Genomic DNA, 20223 nt, shown 5'->3' with positions numbered 1-20223 from the left:
GAAACGATGCAGAGACAAGTTGGACTGGTTTCTCACTGATTCTTGTGCTTTTGCAGTTTGGAGGGTTCAGCTGCATCTCAGAGCTGCAAAGTTTTAGTGTAGATTAAATTTTAGAAGAGTCATTATCTGTCAGTATGATGATCTCAGCTGGGCCTGACTGTCTCCCTGTGGCTGCAGGTTTGAACTCCCAACCTGACTGAAGATCCAGCAAAGATAAAAAAAAACCCCTCAGTTTCATTAACACCAATGTTCCTTTGAGCAAGGCAGTTAGACTGGTAGTGGTTGTTTTTCTGTCTCATCATCCTCTGGATGCTTCTGTTGAAAGAAGGAGAATAATGAGTCAGTCTGACGGCCAAGAAGCAACAACATGTTTCTTTCTTTCTTTCTTACAGTTCGATTCTGATGTTGGCAGCAAAAACCAGCAACAGCTATAACGATTATAAAAGCGATGACAGTGACGACCACAGGAACCCTGGATCGACCTGCAGAAATAGAAAAAACAACAAGGTCACCACAAAAACCCAAACAGGGATGATGCAGAGTAAAGTTGGACTGTTTTCTCACCATTTGCTGGAGTCGTGTCCTGAGGATCTGGAGTTTGCAGCGACGTCTCTATCGTCGAGGTTTTAGCAAAGTTTGGATCTAGAAAACCACAAAAATCAGTCGAGACATAATCAGTTGATAAAAATATAAGACGTAAGAAACAGAGTGGTGAAATGTCTTTAAATGACATTCAGTTTATTTAAAGTCAATAAAAAGGTTAACAGGATGTCAACATGAATTTCTTTTTAAATTATCGTCACATTTTAAGCAGTTCACACAGTGATGCCACAAACTTGCACAAACACTGTAGAGTTGAAAGAAACCATTAAACACCCCAAATTACCATCGCATTCAAGCACATGAAGATGAGTGGATGTAAACATCTGAACACAATATGTGGGTGCAAAGAAATTTAACCCTCAGTACAGCTGTGGAAACTATCAAAGACATAAAACTCTTCTTTTTGTTAGATTGTTGACAAAAAGAAGGCAAGTGTTTGACACAATGTTAGATTTAAAAATATATTCTTATCTCAGGTTCCAGACTAAGATCACAGTGATCACATGTGTATAAATGAATCCTCTTACCAGAGACTGTGACTCTGCAGCTGTTGTAGCCGCGGCCATAACCTGTGTCCACCTCACACAGGTACAGACCCGAGTCCTCAGTCCTGAGTCTGGACAGCTGGAGTCTGATTCGTCCTTCTCTGAGGGCGTCTTTGTCACTCTGGACTCGTCCTGAAAACTCTTCATCCTCTGAGAACTCGACACCATCAAGGAGAAAATACAGAGTTGAGGGTTTTTGATCAGTTATCAGGCTACAGCGGATCTTCAGTGCTGAGATGGACGTGTCTGGTTTGGTGGTGAACGTCCACTCCAGTGTGATGTTGTGGTTCTCCTCTGCCTGATAGGAGCTCTGTGTCACATCCACTACAAATGATCCTGTTGAGGAGACAGAGAGGAGCAGACACACTCACAACTTTATACAACATCAGAAGTTTCCAACATTTTGTGTCCAAGGCACTAAATACATCCTCCTGCTTGGCAGCAACATCTTACAACATCCAGTGATCCACTGTCCCTCCTCTGCACATGTCTAAACCATCTCAGGTTTGCCTCTCCAACGTCATCTTCAAACCTGAGCCGTCCCTCAGACTCATTTCTGATCTTTTCCATTCTGATCACACTAAATGAAAATCTGAGCTTCTTCAGCTCTGCCTCCGGTTTCTTGTCACCATCTCCAAACCATAAATCATAGGAGGTTTTAACATTAGATTTGCATTTACTTCTTATACAGCACTTTTGTACTCGAACATTCACACTTGGATGGATGCATCGGAGAGCAACTCAAGGTTAATATTGTGTCCAAGAATATCTGGCATATTTTGCAGATTCTACTTCCGATTGCTTGAGGACCTGCTCTACCTCCTGAGCTACAGCCAGCCCACCTGGAGAGCACAGAGGAACTTGGAATTTTAATATCCAGCTAAGTTTCATAATTTTGCATGGCTTGTCTCTGCATTTTGTTTGCTGATCGCTGCTCTCCTGCCTGGTTCTGCAAGAGTTTCTTCCTGTTAAAATGGAGTTTTTCCTTCTCAAAACCATATTTACCTTTAACTGAACCCAAGTGGAGGATGAGAGTCGATAGTGGGACCATGAAGAAAGGCATGAAATCCATGATTATGTCTTGTTAACAGTCTGTGAAGATCCAAAGCTGCTTCTTCCTCATTTTCACATTCAGGCTGCAAACCGAAAAAAATACATATAATAATAATAATAATAATAATAATAATAATAATAATAACTGTTACATTTCAAGACACAGACATGTTTCAAATTGCATTACTGTTTTATTTAACTATATATTTGACTATTTTTGGGATAAAAAATAAAAATAAAATAAAAACATGTCCCCGACATGAAGATGGCCTCGTACTTAAGGAGGACGGAGCTGTTCATGGACGACATGAAACACGGGAACATTTCACTGAAGATCCTGAACGTGTCGGAGGAAGACAACGGCAGATACAGATGTTTCATCCCCAAGCTGCAGAGCACAGTGAAAGCTGCTGTTGTTGAACTTGTAGTCGGTGAGAAGATTTGTTTTGGTGATGTTTGTGGTTCTGATTTGTGTTTTTATTTTGTTTTGTTTTTTGTCCCCTGTCATAAACTTTCAGTCTAATTTTAATAACAGATTTTGACCGTTTTGTCTCTTAGATCAAAACTTTGCTAAAACCTCAACGAGACGTCGCTGCAAACTCCAGATCCTCAGGACACGACTCCAACAAATGGTGAGAAAACAGTCCAACTCTTCTCTGCATCATCCCTGTTTGGGGTTTTTGTGGTGACCTTCTTGTCTTTGAGAGCAGATCGACCTAGGGTCGCTGTGATCGTCACTGTCAATGCCTTATTATCAGTTCAAAGCTTTTATGTTTAGCAAAGCAATCACATTACAAAAACACAACATTCAGCTGTAGATGTCATCCAGGGGAAGACGGATGCTATTTTACCTTGCTGTGTTTTAATGTGAAGTGTGCTTATTTATTTTTTTATATTGCATGTTTTGTATCTTGTGGAGTGTTTTTATTTATGTCGCATGTTTTGCTTGCATCAGTCAACTCGTCCTGGAGAGACTCCGCCCTTTTCCCCCTTTCCGTTAATTTGACACACCTGAGAGGAATGGCAGTAGTAATTTACAGAGTGCGCAGGGACACATAAGGCTGGTGGAGCTTGGCGTCAAGGAGACAGAGGAGGATACAGCGCCAGTGTCGTGCCAAATTAGGTATCCCCGACAGAATTTGTTTCCCCTGCGTCGGGAGCACACGCTGGACTGTCCAAATCACAGACAAACAGTATCCCGCATTGTTGATTTTTAGTTTACAAACACTTCTTATAATGACTAACTACTCCTGACATTTTTGAGATGTTAGCTCTTTATACAACGAAGTTATAGTGGAATACAAATAATATCAGGCTGATCCTGCCACAATTTGTTCCCCCTGTGTAAATCACGGACAAACAGTATCCCACATTGCTGATTTTTCGTTCACAAACACTTCTTATTATGACGCATTACTCCTGAAACTTTGGAGGATTTAGCTCTTTATATAGTAAAGTTATAGGAGAATAAAAATATAAAAATAGTTATCAGCCAAAACGTTAATGGTTTGTTAAAATAATCCCATCTGATACCCGTGAGCAATAAATATATAATTATATAATGTTGTAACCCTCAAACTGAATGGTAATGTAATGATACTAATTTTTCACTTTTTCACAAAATGAAAACATCAGTACTTGTTTCCCCTGTGCTCCCAGCACAGGGGAAACAAATTCTGTCGGGGATACCTACTTTGGCACAACACCGGGTTCCCCTCCTGCACCGCTCCGCTGGATTTTTTTTAACTTTTTAGTGACTTTTATATCGTGGCGGACGCCACCGGATTTTAATGTTGTGTTTTATTGATTTTTATTGTGTTGTTCCCTGGCCAGGGTTGTTTTAATTCATTTTACACTTTTAACTATTTAAATATAATAAATTATATTTTAATTATACAGTTTTAAAGTTGTGTGCTTTCCCTTGGCGGCTCCACTGCTCTATCCGTTTTGGAGGAAGGTTTCCCCTCCTTTAAACGAACAGTGGAAAAAAACATCACCTTCCCTCCGTTACATAGTAACTGTCTTTTCCACTTCTGACAAACACACGGCTCTCATAAACGCCTCGCATGTTCACAGACTGCTCGGTGAATCATCTCTATCGTGTCCGTTATAAACAAACCTCTAAACTGAGAGCAGTCGCTTCACACAGTCAGAACCTGCCTGACAATCTTCTCGTTTTAAGCTTCTTCCGGTTTTAAAGTAACTCACTGACAGCTGTCACACTGTTAGTGACGGACAACACAGCACAGCTGATAATAGTCAATTCAGCTTATTCACATCCGCCAGTTTTTCATTAAAATTCACTGTAATCGCACTAACATGCAACTGGACACGTCGGCTTACCTTGTACAGGAGTCCAGACGGACAAAGCCGAGCACAGGAGAAAAGTCCAGAGTGACATAAACCGCGGTAAAGTGAGCCGTCATTTGTGAGCCGCGGTCAAGCCAGCCGCCTCTTATCTGCCGCATAAATTTCCTTGCGCTTTTACACCAGTCTTTACGGTAGCGCCTTTTCGCTTTATATCCCGATTGAAAGCCTAGACCCGCCCACGCGCACGCGTGCGCACACATTACGATGGAACAGCCCAATACAGTCAATGCAATTATGTCAATTACAAAAATTCATTAAAAATCATCCTTAGTAGTTGAGGTCCAACTTTCAACAGTTTCCTTCTCTGGGACACCTACTGTACCTGTGTGCCAAGTTTCATCCAGATTTACTGTAGAATTCCTCAGAAATTAAAGGAAACTTATATTCAATTCAATACAGTCAATACACTACAATTATGTAAATTTCAAAAATTCATTAAAAATCATCCTTAGTAGTTGAGGTCCAACTTTCAACACATCCCTTCTCTGGGACACCTACTCTACCTGTGTGCCAAGTTTCATCCAGATTTACTGTAGAATTCCTCAGAAATTAAAGGAAACTTATATTCAATTCAATACAGTCAATACACTACAATTATGTCAAATTTCAAAAATTCATTAAAAATCATCCTTAGTAGTTGAGGTCCAACTTTCAACATATTCCTCTTCTGGGACACCTACTGTACCTGTGTGCCAAGTTTCATCCAGATTTACTGTAGAATTCCTCAGAAATTAAAGGAAACTTATATTCAATGCAATACCGTCAATACACTACAATTATGTCAAATTTCAAAAATTCATTAAAAATCATCCTTAGTAGTTGAGGTCCAACTTTCAACATATTCCTCTTCTGGGACACCTACTGTACCTGTGTGCCAAGTTTCATCCAGATTTACTGTAGAATTCCTCAGAAATTAAAGGAAACTTATATTCAATGCAATACCGTCAATACACTACAATTATGTCAAATTTCAAAAATTCATTAAAAATCATCCTTAGTAGTTGAGGTCCAACTTTCAACATATTCCTCTTCTGGGACACCTACTGTACCTGTGTGCCAAGTTTCATCCAGATTTACTGTAGAATTCCTCAGAAATTAAAGGAAACTTATATTCAATGCAATACCGTCAATACACTACAATTATGTCAAATTTCAAAAATTCATTAAAAATCATCCTTAGTAGTTGAGGTCCAACTTTCAACATATTTCTCTTCTGGGACACCTACTGTACCTGTGTGCCAAGTTTCATCCAGATTTACTGTAAGATTCCTCAGAAATTAAAGGACATGTATATTGAATTCAATACACTTACTTAAATATTGCATCATATTCAAAAATTCATTAAAAATCATCCTTAGTAGTTGAGGTCCAACTTTCAACACCGTCTTACTCTGGGCGACCTACGGTATCTCTGGGCCAAGTTACATCTCAATTCACTGTAATCTTTATCAAAAATTGAAAGAACAATTATATGTCAATGCTGGCTGTGTGCCTTTCAAAGTGACACTAAATAACAGAACTCAGGCACATCAGGGAATAATCCAAGAGGCGGATTTATTAAACAAAAACAACATACAAAATATCCCTAACCCATACTACATAACCTAAAAAGAAACAAAGGGACACTTAGAAGCACAAGAAAACAATACTATACTGAAAGGGCAAGAGACACAGCCCAAACATAATCCACAACTAAAACGCCAAAAGAACAAGTCATCCCACATAGCAGACGGGTGTTGCCTGGATCTGGTGTGAAGCCGGCACTGCTGGCTGACTTCTGGCATGGTAAGATGGCACTGTTTATGTGATGGCATGCTACATCTGGCCTGATTGGGTGAATGTGACATCTTGTATAGAGCACTTTGAGTAATATGGGTGAGTAAAAAGGCGCTATATAAGAATCAGTCCATTCACTGTCTGAACAGAGTTTTGTCATGACAGCATATTTGATTGTCTTCACTGACTCGCTATCCACCTTAGTGCAGCTGCCGTACCATCCTGGGATGCAGTAAGTTAGTAGGCTCTCAATGGGCGAGTGGTGAAAGGTCAGCAGAGGATGTCTGGGATGATTGCATTAAAGGCTGAGCTGTAGTCCACAAAGAGCATTCTGGCGTAGCTCTGCCGCTTTTCTGGCGTAGCTCTGCCGCTGTTCACCCTCCACTCAGCACCGAGTGGAGGGTGATGGCATCTTCTGTGAATCTGTTTGCGCATTATGCAAACTGGTGGGGGTCGAATTCTGGGGGGAGGTAATCCTTGGTGTGCTGAAGGACTAGTCTCTCAAAGCATTTCATGATTACCGGTGTGAGGGCCACAGGGCAATAATAGTTCAGGCTGGTGATGGGAGACTTCTTTGGCACTGGGATGATTGTGGCTGATTTTAGACAGGATGGGATGGCTGCTTCATCCAGTGAGAGGTAGAAGATTCTGGTGAAGATGAGGGTGAGCTGGTGGGCACATGGTCTTAGCACTTTACCATGTATTCCGTCTGGACCGGCCGCCTTCCTGGGGTTCACTGCTTGGAACACACATCTGACATCGTGCTCCGTTACAATGAATGGAGCGGTGCAGGAACTAGGTGAGGATGAGGATGGGAGCAGGGCTGAGGCAGATGAATGCTGCTGTTGTGGTGTTTCAAAGCGGGCGAAGAAGCCGTTTATTTCCTCTGCTAGCTGCACACTCAGGTTTTCTGTTTTCACAGTTCTGCCTCTGTGGTTTATGATGTCTATTATTCCCTGCCACACCTCTCGTGTGTTGTTGCTGGACAAGTGGGACCCCTGTTCAGGTCAGCTCGAGCAGACCTGTACAGAGCTCTGTCAACAGACCTGAAGTCGGCATTGTGGGCTTTGAGCAGACCTCACTGGTCATCCAGGGTTTTTGGTTTGGGAAAACCTGAATGCTTTTGTCTACAGTCACATTTGTGGTGTAATCTGTTTGAGTATAACCTGTTTTATTGTGAAAGGGGGTCCTGAAACAGGAAGTAGATAATAAAGGTCGGAGTTTGAGTGCTCTACAAGGTGTCGCCTAAATTCTTGCCTAAAACCACGACAACATTTGCAATACAGAACTTGATATAGTCCAGTACTGATCCTGTGAAAGTTTCTAATGCAATATATTATACTTTACCAATGTAACACTGCATGCCAAATCACTTTTGAAAATATCTGTGAATTTTGTATTGAAAAAGCAGGTATCTTTCAGATTTATTTTTATGTTATCAAAAATGTATTAAAAGTACAAGCATGAAAAATGACAAGAATGCAATAAAAAATATAACCAAACAAGCTTAATTTACAGTTTGAAATACAGAACATAATAAAAATATATAAATAACTACCTATTAATCCCCATATCCAAGTATCAAGACGTGTAAAAACAAATTACATTCTTTCCTCAGTTTCTATTAATAAGACTTAAATTTACATGAAATTATTCAAAATTATATACATTATTCATAAGGTGACAAAGAATTCAGAAACAACACGGAGAATGTCATCCAGGTAATTAAATCCCTAAAGGTTGATTCTTGGACGTAGCGTTTTCAATGGGAGAAAAGTTTCGTCACTCATCCAAGTGACTTCTGCAGTCTCAGTTGACTGCAGGTTTCCCTAATATAATAATAATAATAATAATAATAATAATAATAATAATAATAATAATAATAATAATGGATTCCATTTATATAGCGCTTTTCGGGACCCCTCAAAGCGCTTTACAATTCCACTATTCATTCACTCTCACATTCACACACTGGTGAAGGCAAGCTACAGTTGTAGCCACAGCTGCCCTGGGGCAGACTGACAGAAGCAAGGCTGCCATATCGCGCCATCGGCCCCTGTGGCCAACACCAGTAGGCGGTAGGTGAAGTGTCTTGCCCAAGGACACAACGACCGAGACTGTGGGAGCTGGGGCTCGAACCAGCAACCTTCCGGTTACAAGACGAACTGCCAACTCTCATTATGCAATGTACTGTTTAAAAGAAAAAACTTTTTTTTTTGCCTTGACAACATAGATTCATCTTCATTTCAAATAAGTAGTTATTTTTCACACAGAGAGCAATACCATTCTCCAGCCTCTGCTGTCCAAAACTACTCTGTATTCATCTGGAGGCACTGTGTGTGAAACCACTTTAAATAGCTCTCATGCAGGAACAAAGCAATTGTATAAAATGAAGTGAGGGAATGGAGCTATAAATAGATTAATATAGAGATATGAAAACAAACTTATATATAGACATAGGAACACAAGTTTTAACATTAATGTTTCTGGGATATAATAAACAATATAAGCATACAGGTGTCTAAGCAAACATTGTAGCATACAAAGTGAGAGAGTGCAGTGAGTCATGTTTATTCCTGTTCAATATGTGTCTGACACAAGTGGATGAATTAAAAAGTCTGACAGCAGCAGCAACAACAGGCAATGCCTTCCTGATGACTTTCTATCTGGTTACATTTTTGTCTTTGATGCCTGTATCCCAGCTTGAAGAGTCCTGGACCCTTTTTCTAGTCAGTGGGTGTGTAGGCAAACAACTCTGGCTTGTCACCCAGTTGGATTTCCTGGTAATTGTCAGGTGGCACTATCTACAAATCAGGACACATTAACTATGATATTAAAAAATTGACATGATGACATAGTCCTTGGTCAGTTTACCAAGCATTTCTCAGTTTTGTTCTTTATAGTTCTGCTCATCATTTCATTGTTTGTAAGTCCTGGATTATTTGATGATATGTTTACATTATGTATTCTTTTGTTTTCAGTTCCATATTGCTTTTAAGTGTAGTTCTTCTTAAGCATTCCACAAGTGGATGGAACACTCTAGTGTTAAAGCCAGTCTTGTATTCATGTCTGTTTACGGTTTTGTCTGTGTCAAGCTCGTGTGTCTTAGTCTGTGTTTTAGTTTGGTGGCCTCTTGTCTCTTTCTTGTGTTGAGTCTTACTTCCATTGTCTTCTTATTCCCAGTGTATCCCTGCTGTGTTACACAGCTGTCTCCTATTCCCCTAATCACCATCCTATTTATACATTTTGCCAATCTCCCGGTCTGAAGTACATTATTCTATTCGATTCTATTATATTATATTTATACAGCACCAAACCACAACAACAGTCACCTAAAGACACTTTATGTTGCCGGGTAAAAACACAACAATAATACAAAGAAAGCCCCAACAATTTAAGTACCCCATATGAGCTAACATTTAGTGTGAGTGGGAAGGAAAAACTCCATTTGAAGAGGTAGAAACATCTGGCAGAAACAGGCTCAAGGAGAGACAGCCATCTACTGTGACTGGCTGAGGTTGATGAAAAGGAGACAGGACAACATATACACTGTGCAAGAGATACATACTAACTAATGATTAAATGCAGAGAGGTGTATAAACACAGAAAGAGCAAAGAAGGAAAAAATTCATACATGATGGGAAGCCCACAAGAGCCTAGGCTTATTGCAGCACAAATAAGGGAAGATTCAGGTTCACCTGATCCACTCTAACTGTATTATTTGTCAAAACTGAGGGTTTTAATGCTAATCTCAAAAGCAGAGACGGGTGTTTGTCTTCTGAATTAATATAGAATAGAATAGAATTCAACTTTATTGTCATTGCACATGTCACAGGTACAAGGCAACGAAATGCAGTTTGCATCCATCAAGAAGTGCTTTAGCCATGATATAGATATATTACAATATATATTAGCAATAATATAGGTATGTAAGTATATTACAGAAATGGGTCTATTATGGTATGTTATAATGTACACAGTATGAAGGTATGTTATGAATATGCTATAACTATAAGTATGTACAGGCTATGAACAGGATATAAACATGAAAAACTATACAGAATATGAAATTAAAAAAAACTATACAGAAATATGAGATATACAGCTATACACAAATGTGAACTATGCAGGTTATAAACAGTTGTAGAATTAAAAATTATCGTATTGTACAGAATGATGTGAGCTGCATCCACAGAAGAGAGGCCTGAGAGATGATTCCTGTTCAACCTTAAAATTCTATAGGAACCACAAGTACACTTAATATTCCAAAATTAAAATCTGGATTTCAAAGCGAGTCAGTGAAGACAATCAAATATGCTGTCATGACAAAACTCTGTTCAGACAGTGAATGGACTGATTCTTATATAGCGCCTTTTTACTCACCCATATTACTCAAAGTGCTCTATACAACATGTCACTTTCACCCAATCAGGCCTTTTTAGGTTATGTAGTATGGGTTGTGCTAAGACCATGTGCCCACCAGCTCACCCTCATCTTCACCAGAATCTTCTACCTCTCACTGGATGAAGCAGCCATCCCATCCTGTCTAAAATCAGCCACAATCATCCCAGTGCCAAAGAAGTCTCCCATCACCAGCCTGAACTATTATTGCCCTGTGGCCCTCACACCGGTAATCATGAAATGCTTTGAGAGACTAGTCCTTCAGCACACCAAGGATTACCTCCCCCCAGAATTCGACCCCCACCAGTTTGCATAATGCGCAAACAGATTCACAGAAGATGCCATCACCCTCCACTCGGTGCTGAGTGGAGGGTGAACAGCGGCAGAGCTACGCCAGAATGCTCTTTGTGGACTACAGCTCAGCCTTTAATGCAATCATCCCAGACATCCTCTGCTGACCTTTCACCACTCGCCCATTGAGAGCCTACTAACTTACTGCATCCCAGGATGGTACGGCAGCTGCACTAAGGTGGATAGCGAGTCAGTGAAGACAATCAAATATGCTGTCATGACAAAACTCTGTTCAGACAGTGAATGGACTGATTCTTATATAGCGCCTTTTTACTCACCCATATTACTCAAAGTGCTCTATACAAGATGTCACATTCACCCAATCAGGCCAGATGTAGCATGCCATCACATAAACAGTGCCATCTTACCATGCCAGAAGTCAGCCAGCAGTGCCGGCTTCACACCAGATCCAGGCAACACCCGTCTGCTATGTGGGACGACTTGTTCTTTTGGCGTTTTAGTTGTGGATTATGTTTGGGCTGTGTCTCTTGCCCTTTCAGTATAGTATTGTTTTCTTGTGCTTCTAAGTGTCCCTTTGTTTCTTTTTAGGTTATGTAGTATGGGTTAGGGATATTTTGTATGTTGTTTTTGTTTAATAAATCCGCCTCTTGGATTATTCCCTGATGTGCCTGAGTTCTGTTATTTAGTGTCACTTTGAAAGGCACACAGCCAGCATTGACATATAATTGTTCTTTCAATTTTTGATAAAGATTACAGTGAATTGAGATGTAACTTGGCCCAGAGATACCGTAGGTCGCCCAGAGTAAGACGGTGTTGAAAGTTGGACCTCAACTACTAAGGATGATTTTTAATGAATTTTTGAAATTTGACATAATTGTAGTGTATTGACTGTATTGAATTGAATATAAGTTTCCTTTAATTTCTGAGGAATTCTACAGTAAATCTGGATGAAACTTGGCACACAGGTAGAGTAGGTGTCCCAGAGAAGGAATGTGTTGAAAGTTGGACCTCAACTACTAAGGATGATTTTTAATGAATTTTTGAAATTTGACATAATTGTAGTGTATTGGCTGTATTGCATTGAATATAAGTTTCCTTTAATTTCTGAGGAATTCTACAGTAAATCTGGATGAAACTTGGCACACAGGTACAGTAGGTGTCCCAGAGAAGGGATGTGTTGAAAGTTGGACCTCAACTACTAAGGATGATTTTTAATGAATTTTTGAAATTTACATAATTGTATTGACTGTATTGGGCTGTTCCATCGTAATGTGTGCGCGCGCGTGCGCGTGTCCGCGTGGGCGGGTCTAGGCTCTCAATCGGGATATAAAGCGAAAAGGCGCTACCGTAAAGACTGGTGTAAAAGCGCAAGGAAATTTATGCGGCGGATAAGAGGCGGCTGGCTTGACCGCGGCTCACAAATGACGGCTCACTTTACCGCGGTAAAGGAAGAGTCCTTAAAGTAGAAGTTAGTGATGTGTCCTGTGTGTCGAATCGTGTGTCGGGTAATCTCGGGGGCGTGTCTGTGAAGCGCGTATCGAGGCTTGCTTTGATTACGTATGCAGTGACGTTCGAGGCCTCGCGGGCAGTCCGTACCACGTGACTGATTCAGGGACTGGTTCGCCGGTTCGCGCCAGATTCGAAATAAAATGGGCAGAAAAACACAGCTGATTTCCCATCACACTGTGTTGTGGAATTGGATTACGTACGTGTTACATAGTTACTTGAGCATTTCCTTAATCGATGGAACCAGGAAGGAAGAAATTTTTTATTTTATTTTATCTCTCCTAATAAAGTATGCACACAGTAATAAATATCACAAATGATAAGCACCATAATATAAATAAACAACACTACAGATCCTATAATCTGATTTCTTTCTTTTAGTTTATTAAAAAGTGAAGCGCCAAATACTAGTTTGTGTCATTATCCAGATGTACATAAGCATGATTACACAGGTACTAGCGGGTTTTGATTATCGATTAAAATCGATTCTAGCTTGGATAACGTGATACAGATTCATTAAAATCCTGAATCGATTTTTAATATAAATATTACTACATTTCAACCACCACCAAACAGGTAAAACAGTAAATGAGAGCAGGTACACCAATTCTGCACAAAGACGTGCAGACGTGCAAAAACACAAAGCGCTGACACGTCAGAATCAGTGAAATGTCGCCTTTCTCACCAGACAGCACGGACACGGTCGGGGCTGAAAGCCGACAGCTCACTGATTCTAATCTAAGGCATCTGCTGTGATGCTTACACATTAGATGAAGTCTCGAAAGTGTCAGCTTTCTTTTTATAGTTATAAAAATATGCAAATGTACTGATCTATGATCTGAATTATACTTTTGACTGACTGTCTGAGGCTAACAGTTACACAAACATACCAAAACTCTGTCCTGATAGTTTCCACTTTCTCTTTTGTATCACACATACTGAGACAATATTCAGGATAAATAACCAAGAAAACAATTTATTTATTCAGTTTAGAGGTTTACACATCATTATAATCACAGAGATTTCACTTGAATTGTCCACTTGATGGCGCAGTAGAGCAAATGAATCATCACAATGCTTCGAACCATGAGTCGACCAATTGGGTGGAAAGCTTCAGTTCATCATGAGGCTTCATCTCACCATCACTAGTTTCCGCACCTGCAGTTCTTGCGCCCGTTTCCGCTGAGGGTTCTTGGTTTGTTTGTTTCTTACTTTTAGTTTCTGAAAAATGTGTCTGGAGAAATATGCAGCAAAACCAGCAAGAGCCAAAACTAATAATAAGGTGACAACAACGACGACCACAGCGACCGTGGATCGACCTACTGATGTAGAAAAGACAAGAAGGTCACCACAAATACACAAAACCCCAGACAGGGATGATGCAGAGTAAAGTTGGACTGTGTTACGACCCTAGCCGGGCCTTCTCCTGAAATTGTCCTTGTGTGGGTGTGTTCTGCATATCTCCGGCCTTAGGTGCCACCTTTTTTGTGCAGCTGACTCCCATCAGCAATTAAGAATACTTAAGGCTAGTGATGGGTAGATGTGGCCTCATGAAACGTTTCAGTACATTCCCCAAACTGTATCGATGCTGTGTCAACACAGTGTTGCTGTTTTACTAACACCTGCTGGACCTTAAATATCATTGCAGGCAACTTACTTGAGACTCACAACAGACACTGATTCAATGACCAATTTATACTTGTATACACTGTAAGTTATTGTACTTTCCATGGAATCATTTTATATATTTGACATTTCAAATATTGTAGACGTCTTTAAAATATATTGTGAATGACATTAAGTGAAAATTAAAATGAAAGTATTGTTAATATAATATTACCCATTTAAATTTAACCGACTCAGAGTTTATTATAAATTTCTATTCAGAAAAATAAGTGTAGCACCCAACTCAAGTAGCTCAGGATTAACCCTCAGTTAAGGTGGTGATAGTACTATGAGCGGAGCCCTGGGTACGTTACTTAATTTTGCTGGTAAACAGGAGAAACAATAATTAACCAGTTTTAACCTTTGTACTTAGAAGTTTTAATATTGACAGTGCCTCCACTTAGTGAAAATGATATGAGTTCTGTTTAATCTTCACTAAGAATAATGAATTTATCTAACATGTTAAACCCCTTTTTACTTTTTAATAACCGTTACCACTTATAAACTCTCTAATTAATAATTGTGACACAACGCAAAACTTTAAATTCAAAATGTCAAATTTAGTCAAAGCAAAGTATGATTTAAATTAAAACAAAATACAATATTCTTTACAATTAAATTGACCGTCGTTCACAACTCACAATGTTTTAGAAAACACGTTTATCCAAAATACTTCCTTTTAAGTTCAGTACAAATTTGTAACCTTTGTGAGCTCTTTTACCAAAACCGTTGCAGGCCTGATCGTTGCTCGGGCTCGTTGGGCCAGAAAACACACAAGTTGCCGCTTCACTTGTTAAACAAGCAGAAAATAAAAGGCACGTGCTAAAGTCTACTCACAAATCCTTTGGGCTAAGTGCGCGGGCAAGCTGAGGGGCAGGCTCGGTTTGTGACCATGCGGCCTCCACTCACAACGTGGTTGGAATTAGCGGCATACCCGGGCTGCTGAGTACACTGGGACGAGTCTACTCTCCACTGCTGTGTAATCAATTATTGTAAATGTAAATGTTATCAAGAAATGATCAGACAGGAGAGGGTTTTCAGGAAACACTGTTAAATGTTCAGTTTCTATGCCATATGTTAAAACAAGATCTAGAGTGTGATTAAAGTGGTGGGTGGGTTCTTTTACATTTTGAGAGAAGCCAATTGAGTCTAATTACAGATTAAATGCCATGTTGAGGCTGTTACTTTTAGCATCAACATGGATGTTAAAATCACCCACAATAATTATTTTATCTGAGCTCAGAACTAAATTAGATATAAAGTCTGAGAAATCAGACAGAAACTCTGTGTAAGGCCCAGGTGGACGATAGATGATAACAAGTAAGACTGATTTCTGAGTTTCACAGCTGGGGTGGACAAGGCTAAGGCTATTTGTTGATCAATTATTAAGTCATGTACTAACAGAGACTTGGAGGAGAGAGACCTAATATTTATTGATCCACATTTCACTGTTTTACTCTTTGGTTCAGATGTGGATACTATATTGTTCTCTCTTTGTGGGTTTTTATGTTTAAGTTGTTTGTTGCTGGTTTTTAGTTGGTTTCTTGTCTGTTTGGGAGCTGACACAGTCTCTGTGGAGATGTGGTTGGGGGAGGGGGGGGGGGGGGTAAACATCAGCAGCAGTACTCTTGGCAAAGTGTGTAGTTCTTGGGACTAAACCTGCTGCTGCTTGGATGTTGTTCAACGTCACACTCTTTGTGGATACCAAAATATGGAGATGGAGAAGTCCATCCCACTGCTGCTTCATCTATCTCCATTCCAGTCTCATCTTCAGATGCGTCAGAGTTGGACTCCAGTTGGTCTGGTTCTACCTCTGAAGCCTTTTCCATGTCAGGCTCAGAGTACACAGAGGAGGATGAGGAGCCATCTTCACACCCAGAGTGCATGAGGTATAGATCTAAGGGCTGTTTCCATACATCGTGCTTTTTGTTCCATCAAAGCCTGGTGATGTTTGTACAAATGTTTCAGGTCAGTTTCTTTTCTACCTACCAAAGTTTTCCCACTGATTAAAATGTTATCGAAGTGTGAGTGTGTGAGTTGGAAAAAGACAAGGACAAAAGACAAAGGGGGCGCACACAAGTCCAAAACATAAATGAAGAGTTCACAGAGTTGGCCAAAAATGGGACAAGATCCAGGGCCAGTGACAGAGGTCTCTGCCCCAAGATGTGAGGGCTGGTTGGGAGGCTAGCACTGGAGACCCTCAAATGGCTCTACTGGACACCAGCACACCTCAGGCATTATGAACGATGGAGGGCCCAACTCTCTTAGGAGTGTGGTGGCAGGAAGAAGGCAGGTGACTGGGGGGCCGGTGACAAACCAGAGCTTCAAGCAAAGGAGGGCGACTGTCAAGCCAAGAGGCTTGAGTATAAGGCTGGGGTGGTGAGGATGATGAGCTGGAAGGGACAGGAGAGTCTGCTGTGAAGATCCTGTAAAGATAAATTTTAATGCTTCATGAACTATTATCATCAGCCTCTTTTAAGCAACACATCTAGACTGTCATGGCTGGCTTTGGGTCCCTTCATCCTCTCGATGTTTCTGTTAAAAGAAGTTAAATAATGAGTCAGTCTGAGGGCACAAGAAGCAACAACATGTTTGAGTTTGTGTTTGTTTCTGACGTACCTTTTGTGTGATGGCGAGAGAAATAAGCAGCAAGTGCAGCGACTACAAGTAAAGAAACAGTGATGATGATGGAGATCAGCACAGCGGCCCTGGACCGATCTGCTGAGGTGAAAAAAGGTCACCACAAATGGACCGAAAACGTCACCAAAACAGAAATGATGCTGAGATAAATCTGGATTTTTTTTCTCACTGTTTCTCTGAGTCGTGTCCTGAGGATCTGGAGTTCGGAGGTTTCTGGGATGCAGTGGTGTCTCTGGTGATGAGATTTTCCCGTAGTTTGGGTCTAAAAGACACAAAAAAACATAAGAGTCATAAATTGTTAATAAAAATTTGAGTTTGGAACCACAAACATCAACAAAACAAATCTTCTGACTGACTACAAGTTCAACAACAGCAGCTTTCACTGTGCTCTGCAGCTTGGGGATGAAACATCTGTATCTGCCGTTGTCTTCCTCCGACACGTTCAGGATCTTCAGTGAAATGTTCCCGTGTTTCATGTCGTCCATGAACAGCTCCGTCCTCCTGAAGTACGAGGCCATCTTCATGTCGGGGACCTCCTTTCCATGTCTGTATAGGTGAACGTACTCATCTGACGGGTCGGGCTTCAGGTCGGGTTTGGACCACTCCACCGTCAGACCCTGGACATCAAACATGGGCTCCAGGTGACACGGCAGGATGACATCATCACCTGGAGCGGCGATGATTGGAAGATTTGAACCAATCACCAGAACCTCACCTGGAAACAGATGGAAAATTAAAAAATTAAACCCCTTGAACTCCCACAGACCCTCACGACTAGAAATGAGTTTCTATAAAACATTTCTTGTCACACTGAACATTTTAGGTACAAGTCAGATTTTTGAGGCGCACACACACATAAACCTGATAATCCGTTTAAAGGAAATGCAGACGAGCCTCAGTTTACTAATGTTCACAACTCAGAGACGTTCAGCTTATCAGGGGAGACAAAGAAAGCAAAAGGCACTGAAAGCAATGACATGGAGTATTTTGTGCTAATTAATCAGATTCAGATTTCTGATGGATTCATCATGACTTCTTTTCATTGCTTCGTGTCACAGTGACAGTCTTTGAACTACCCAGAGTTTAAGAAGGTCATGAAATGAAGCTGCAGCATGTTGATAACTGGATCAGCAGGACGTGGTCTTACACCAAACCAACAAAACAGCAGAAGATCTGCTTTCTGTCAGTTCTTCACAATGACTCATAATGTGGAGGATGTGTTTCTGTAACTACATAACGAACCCTACATTCACATGCTGCTCAGCAATAATTGCCTGTGATCTGCAGACACATGAAGTCTAGAAACTACACTCAGCTGCTTATTTCCAAGATCCACATATTTGGTCTGACTCAGATTTTGACACCAGATGCCTTTCCTGCATCCGTTAAAACTGCATGTTTGGATCAGATTAGAGAGCAGAAGTTCCTCTGAGTCACTCACACTTGGCATTGTTAGCTGCTGAATCATGACCAGAGTATCTGATTAGTTTGGTTAGTCTTATAAGATGAGTTATTAAAGTCAAAGCTCCTCGTTTGATTTATTATCAAATCAGCTTGTTCAGCTTGAACCAGACTGTAGAGCATGTTTCACTTACAGTCAGAGCTCTCTTACTTTAGTACACTAAAGCTGTGTTGTTCTACTTCATGCTAGGCTCAGTGACTCTGCCTCGGATAACCTGTAACAGAGCAGTGATAAAACCTTCAGTGCTCCACCCAAACCTTTAAACCTAACCTAATCATCTAACTGTTTTCACTCCACCCTTCACATCCTCCTCATACACCCTCTAAATGAAGTCGTTTCCACTCAATGATGATAGAAAACCAGCTCAGTACAATACAGACTTCATCCTGTATGTTAGTCAGAAACAAAAACGCTCTATTATATTTTTAAACATAATTTTGTTTTTTGTTTAAATTCTGCTGCATTAACAGAAACAGCAGTCTGACAAGTTCACACTCACACAGTCAACCTGCTATATTAACGGGGGAAAGCCGCAAATCACACCGAAAACTGTCATCCTCACAGCGACAGAGAAGAAAACACAGCTGTGAGCTGTCAGTAATGTTTACCTCTAACCGAAGTCCACACGCTGAAAGCCGAGCACAGGATAAAAGTCCACAGCGAGGCAGAGAGTGGGCTGTACACAGACATCGCAGGTAGAGCACGGACTGAGTGAGTCAGGTCTGAGTTTCTGCCTCCTGCTCGCTGAAAGCGAGACTGGCTTTAAATTCCCGCCCCGCATCACTCGTCTGTGATTGGTTGAATACAGCAACAGCTGACTTGCTCCGCTGCTGACGGTGAACATATTTCTGTCCTTCACAGTGTGTGCGCGATTTAACAGGTGGTCAGGCTAACTGGTGATGTTTGTTTGCACTCTTAATATATGAATGAATAAATAAATAAATCTTACAATTCAGGCACGGTGGTTAGCACTGTTGCCGAACAGCAAGAAGGTCCTGAGTTCAATTCCAACATCAGGCCGGGGTTTTTCTGTGTGGAGTTTGCATGTTCTCTCCGTGTTTGCGTGGGTTCCCTCCGGGTAATCCGGCTTCCTCCCACTGTCCAAAGACATGCAGCTTGTGGGGATAGGTTAATTGGATAATCCAAATTGTCACTAGGTGTGAATGTGCGAATGAATGTGAGTGCAAATGGTTGTCTGTCCCTGTGTGTTGGCCCTGCGACAGACTGGCGACCTGTTCAGGGTGTACCCCGCCTCTCGCCCTATGACAGCTGGGATAGGCTCCAGTGCCCCCCGCGACCCTGAAAAAGGATAAGCGGAAGCGAATGGATGGATGGATCTTACAATTCATCTTGTCTATCAGTAAACTCACTGCGCTCATGATCGCAGATAAACATGTTTTTGACTCTAGCAATTTAATGCCAGAATTTTTTAATCAGGAACTCCAAACGTGAAACATCTGGAAACACCTGGAGCCTTGACCCGTTAACGTTCGTTATCAAACAACATGATCATCAGATCAGTTGTTCTTTGTTGTTAATAATAATTACTCATTGCTATAGAAAAGCTTGGACCACGGAAATGTTAGAAAAAACCCATGATCTATAACAAACAATAATATTTAACTGTAACTCGATGAAGGGGAAAAAATAAAGTTTCTAAAGTCTTCAAAAACTCCCATAAATCCCCGCGGTTAACCCCGTGATTACATTTAGATTCAGCTGGCAGATAAAACAGGTGTTTGTGACAAGCTTCATAACTTTGATGACTCAGAACATTGTTGCTGACTCATGCTGGCGAAGGAGAAGACAAAGCAAACAAAATAAAAATATAAAACTAAAATACTGCTGTGCCTCTTATGATACTGAAAGACAAAATACTGCTGTATTTAC

At 40.7% G+C, this 20223-nt stretch overlaps 2 protein-coding genes across 3 annotated transcripts; both read right to left on the bottom strand.

Moving 5' to 3' along the window:
* Nucleotides 1–233: 233 nt before the first annotated feature.
* On the bottom strand, nt 234–4601 carry LOC118455880 (uncharacterized). The gene is made up of 6 exons (XM_035915991.2): nt 4545–4601; nt 2154–2284; nt 1131–1484; nt 565–642; nt 391–482; nt 234–315 (listed from the first exon to the last, which is right to left on the bottom strand). The coding sequence occupies exons 2-6, from the start codon at nt 2218–2220 to the stop codon at nt 268–270; spliced, it is 639 nt and encodes a 212-aa protein (XP_035771884.2). The 5' UTR covers nt 2221–2284; nt 4545–4601; the 3' UTR covers nt 234–267.
* Nucleotides 4602–15893: 11292 nt separating this feature from the next.
* On the bottom strand, nt 15894–19023 carry LOC102797330 (myelin-oligodendrocyte glycoprotein-like). 2 transcript variants are annotated; one of them, XM_087833162.1, is made up of 5 exons: nt 18942–19023; nt 17224–17586; nt 17041–17133; nt 16851–16952; nt 15894–16766 (listed from the first exon to the last, which is right to left on the bottom strand). In XM_087833162.1, the coding sequence occupies exons 1-5, from the start codon at nt 19021–19023 to the stop codon at nt 16750–16752; spliced, it is 657 nt and encodes a 218-aa protein (XP_087689288.1). In that variant the 3' UTR covers nt 15894–16749. The 2 variants fall into 2 exon arrangements, with proteins under 2 accessions (XP_087689288.1, XP_035771893.1); XM_035916000.2 differs by having other exon boundaries at nt 16851–16949.
* Between the last annotated feature and the right edge of the window lie 1200 nt (nt 19024–20223).

This window comes from Neolamprologus brichardi, chromosome 3, assembly GCF_056152115.1.
Source record: "Neolamprologus brichardi isolate AB-2024 chromosome 3, ASM5615211v1, whole genome shotgun sequence".
Taxonomy (NCBI): Eukaryota; Metazoa; Chordata; class Actinopteri; order Cichliformes; family Cichlidae; genus Neolamprologus; species Neolamprologus brichardi.
The sequence above is the reverse complement of the archived record's forward strand: the minus strand, read 5'-3'. Positions and strand labels throughout refer to the sequence as shown.